At 37.7% G+C, this 4,369-nt stretch overlaps 1 protein-coding gene across 1 annotated transcript; it reads right to left on the bottom strand.

The window, feature by feature from the left end:
- Positions 1 to 2,947: 2,947 nt before the first annotated feature.
- Positions 2,948 to 3,843, bottom strand: LOC127242557 (uncharacterized). The gene is made up of 2 exons (XM_051262137.1): positions 3,602 to 3,843; positions 2,948 to 3,512 (listed from the first exon to the last, which is right to left on the bottom strand). Exons 1-2 carry the CDS (start codon positions 3,841 to 3,843, stop codon positions 2,948 to 2,950), a joined length of 807 nt encoding a protein of 268 aa, XP_051118094.1.
- Between the last annotated feature and the right edge of the window lie 526 nt (positions 3,844 to 4,369).

The following is a 4,369-nucleotide window of genomic DNA, read 5'->3' on the forward strand; positions in this document are numbered from 1 at the left end:
TAATAAAAATATACGGAAAAGAGGTTAGGATAATTATATATATAAATACAGATATGGACATCATATATATATTTATAAAATTAAATAATTATATAAAATGTGATTGGTAAATTGATTTGATTAGTTATGATTTAAAAAGATTTATAAGATATTATTTGATGATTTTGCTATTATTCATTGGAACATATGTGAAATCTTTAATTATATTCATGTGCTTAGTAATTTTTTAAATTTTAGAAAAATAATTTACAAATAATTCCAAAGAAAAACTAAAATTATTTAAAAATTAAAAAAAAAATTGCAAAATTATGAGAGTGCACCAATTGAAGTGTCTTGTGCTATATATATATATATATAAATATATGATGATATGATATGATTTGACAAGACACTTTAATTCGTGCACTCTCATAGTTTTGGAGTTTTTTTATTTTTTAGATAATAAGTTTGGATAATTAATTAAAATTTATTAGAATAACAAATAATCTAACAAAATCCAAATTTATTGAGATACTAAATAACAAAAAAATATAGATAAAATTAGGGTTTCATATATCTATATGTACTCGTGAGAGATTAAGCCAAAATCGTCACAACAAAAATTATTATAAAATTTTTAGCCAGTAGAATAAAACGGCGATCCCTGCTTCGTTAACCGTTGGATCAATATGAAATTTTCAAGAAGTATTTGTAATTCGTTGCGTTTTTAATCAAACGGTGAGATTTTTTTATTGGATGTTAGATTTTTAGTTTTTTTTTTATCTTGATTTTTTTTTAAATTTTTAGTTTTTGTTGGTTGATTAAATAATGATTGAACGTATTTATATGCATTTTTGAAAAACTCTTATATTTGATTTGATTATAGTGAATTTTCTATTTTGTTAGGGATAATGCATGATTATTTTTTTTTTAAAGCTTGAAAGATTTTCTAGGTGAAACATTGTCTTATTTTTTTCATATTTTATTTATGCATATAATTTGTTATTATTTAAAAGGAATGAAAATTTTTCATATGAAAAAATATCATTATTTCTTTTATATATTATTTAAGCATATAATTTCATAACCTTTCTTATATAGTGAAATTCTTATAGTAATTTTTTTATTTTGACTTATAAATTTTAAATTTGATTATACGAAAATTTTTATTAATTAATTTTTTTTATTCATATTATGATGCACAAAGAAATATAAAAAAAAAGTAAGAAAAAAAAGAATGAGAAAGAAAAAAAATAGAAGAGAAAGAAGAGAAGTAGAAATAAAAAAAAAAAAAAAGCAATCGGATATAGTATTTTGTTTATTTTATTCTACTAATCGATTCTTTTTCATTCTTATTATGTATGTATTTTAATAATTCATTTACTTTTGAGTATAATTGTTGATGTCGATTTTCAACAATAAAAAGTAAAACCCAAAAATAAAAATTATCTTTGAATTTGATAAAATAAAATGCCTGAGATTTAAGAATCCCTAGACACCGTACGAAAAACTAGGAAAATAAATACTACAGACTGAAAAAGTAAATGTTGATCCCCAAAAGCAATTCACTGAATTTGATGTCGATTGAAGATAGTTTCTTTAGGTCATGAACAGACCTATTTAAAACCTATGTCAACCGCCACAACCAGGTCGTGCCTTCGTATCCGCTCGCCGGTTGTAACTTCTCTCAACCGTCTTAGAACTGTTTTTCGTCCGACCGGCACACCTGCTGCTACGTCTCCTCTTACCCGCCTTCCACTTGTCCGATCTGCTCACCTGTTGTAACTTCACTTAACCGTCTTATAACTGCTTTTTGTCCGACTGGCACACCTGCTGCTACGTCTCCTCTTGTCCGCCTTCCACTTGTCCGACCTCTGTGTCTGCCAATCTCATCTCTCTTCGCCCGATCTCCTTTTGACCGACCTCCGTATCGGCCGTCTCATATTTCTCCCCCCGACTTTCTTTTGTCCGACCTCCGTGTCTGTCATCGTATCTTTCTTCCCCCGACTTCTTTTTGTTCGACCTCCGTATCGGTCATCTCATTTTTCTTCGTCCGCTTCCTTTTGCCCGACTTCCGTATCGGCCCTCATCTTTCTTCGCCCGTCTTCCTTTTGTCCGACCTCTGTATTCACTGATATCCTAATCACAGGTTTCTCCCGAAAAAACCCATTTCTTAATAACACTTGGGCCGTTTGGCTTATATTCAGACCCATTTAGGATCTTACTGCCATTAATAGGCCCATTGAACTATACACTAGTCCACAGCCCTAGGCCCATTCTCGAAAACCCTGCACATTGGTTTTTTCTTACTCAACAACTTGTCTCCTCCCGCCTGACTCCTAAGCGTCACTTCTCGTGACGTTTAGGAGTTTGCAGTACAGTGTTATCATTACACTGTTTCATGTCACATCGTGGGGTTTATGTAAAACTCTTCTCTCACCCTTCCATATTTACACACTCAAAATCTTGAAATTCTCCTTTTTATAGGACTATTCCGGGTCTCCATCGGCTGTCCCTCAACCGACCTCCATCATCTGAGGCCAGGTTAGCCTCAGATTCGACCTCCATCATCTGAGGCCAGGTTAGCCTCAGATTCGACCTCCATAATCCGAGGCCACGTCAGTCTCTGATCCGACCTCCATTTATGGCGGACTGGTGGTGGCCTGTGCGTTGGTCGATCTTGCACTACCATTTTGTCCTTTAACTCCACTTTGAAGGAGCCATCTTTTCTGTCTCACTTCTCAGGCACCCTATTTTCGTAGATTGTGAACTTATCATCCTGGTCAAGCTCTTGTTCCTTTGGCTTGCACTCCTTCCGTTTGTTGTCTCATTCATCATCCTTTTGTGGGCTCTGTGAAGAACGCACAGAGACCACTGCTGCAGTAGTTACTTTTGGGAAAGGCTGCTGCTCCACTCTCATCGTCACATATTTGAATCTTCCAGCTTTGATTGCCCTCTGGATTTCCTTTCAGAAGTGCGTACACTGGTTTGTGTAATGCGTAAAAGAGTTATGCCACTTGCAGTATGGCCTTCCCTTTATCTCATCCTTTGTTGCCAACCGTTGCCCCTTCGGTATACGAATTGGCCCATCCGCTAGTAGAATATCGAAGATTTCATCTGCTTTGGATGCATCAAACGTCGGTTGTTCCTGCTCTTCTGCCCCTGGAAGGGGCTTCAATTTGAAACATACGTAGGGCTTGCTGTTTACAATTTCAACCACCATTTCTTCAGCACATTCCCCTTGTTCGTCGTCCGGTGTATACATCTTTGTATCGACACTGGCCATTTGGCGGAAGTTGTGATCCTTTTCTCTAAAAAGGGATTCTAACCTCCCCGCCTTGGATGCTAAACTGGTCAGATCTTGAACATCGTGGGCCGTTAAAGCCTCCCGCAGTCGTGTATGCATATTCCTAACCACCAAATTGGTCATCTCACTCTCCTCAATGATTATCGGGCAACGTCTCTTTATTAGTCGTATTCGCTCTATGAATCCTCCGGCATTTGCCTGATTTCCAGGAGGTCTGTGAGTGAGACTATCGGAAGAGGATTAAAAAATCTTGCATGAAAGGCCGCTTCTAAGCCCTCCCAAGTTTGCAATTGTCCTGGTGGAAGATTAGCAAACCAGGAAAAAGCTGTTCTGGTGAGCGACCATCCGAACAACTGCAATTTGTGAAACTGATTATTGCCCACTTCTCCTAGTTGAGCTGTGAAACGTCCCACATGCTCAATGGTCGATGATCCATCCTCTCCCGAGAAGGAGTAGAAATCAGGTGGCCTGTAATTCCTCGGGAGAGGATACTCACTGATGATTCTTTTTGGAAATGGCCTCTGATATGCCAACCTGTTCACCGTTTGAGGATTCATTCCAAAATGTACCCGCAGAACTTGAGTGATGTCTTCCGGATACACTATGGGTGGAATAGGATCGAAAACAGGAATGTGATTATGAGTCTGTCCCCCCAACCTCTCTTCCCTAGAGAAGGCTGGCTCGGTTGGGATGGATTATGAGCCTGTCCCCCCCAACCTCTCTTCCCTAGAGAAGGCTGGCTAGGCTGGGATGGGATTATGAGCCTGTCCCCCCAACTTCTTTTCCCTAGAGAAGGCTGGTTCGGCTCTAACAGTCAATGGAACATTATTTGGGTATGTTAGAGGAGTTTTTCCTCTATCAACCCTAGTAGTAGCACTTGGAAGGGAACTGTCTACATATGAAGGCCCTGCGAAATTTGCTTGTAACCTGAATAGTGACATCCCTGAGGGTGACTGGGTGGGTTGAAGAGTAACCCTTGATAGAGCTTGATCTAACATGTTCTGCATGAGATTTTGTTGCTCACGCAACATATTCTGCATAGCCAAAGTTTGCTGATTGTTCAAATGTTGAACATACGACACC

Source organism: Andrographis paniculata, unplaced genomic scaffold (assembly GCF_009805555.1).
Source record: "Andrographis paniculata isolate CXL003 unplaced genomic scaffold, ASM980555v1 Contig87END, whole genome shotgun sequence".
Classification (NCBI taxonomy): domain Eukaryota; kingdom Viridiplantae; phylum Streptophyta; class Magnoliopsida; order Lamiales; family Acanthaceae; genus Andrographis; species Andrographis paniculata.

Coding starts and splice junctions, on each gene's coding strand:
- LOC127242557 (XM_051262137.1), bottom strand. CDS start 3,843: ATGAATCCTCAAACGGTGAACAGGTTGGCATATCAGAGGCCATTTCCA. Junction 3,513..3,601: donor ACCAGAACAGCTTTTTCCTG/GTTTGCTAATCT, acceptor CTCTTCCGATAG/TCTCACTCACAGACCTCCTG.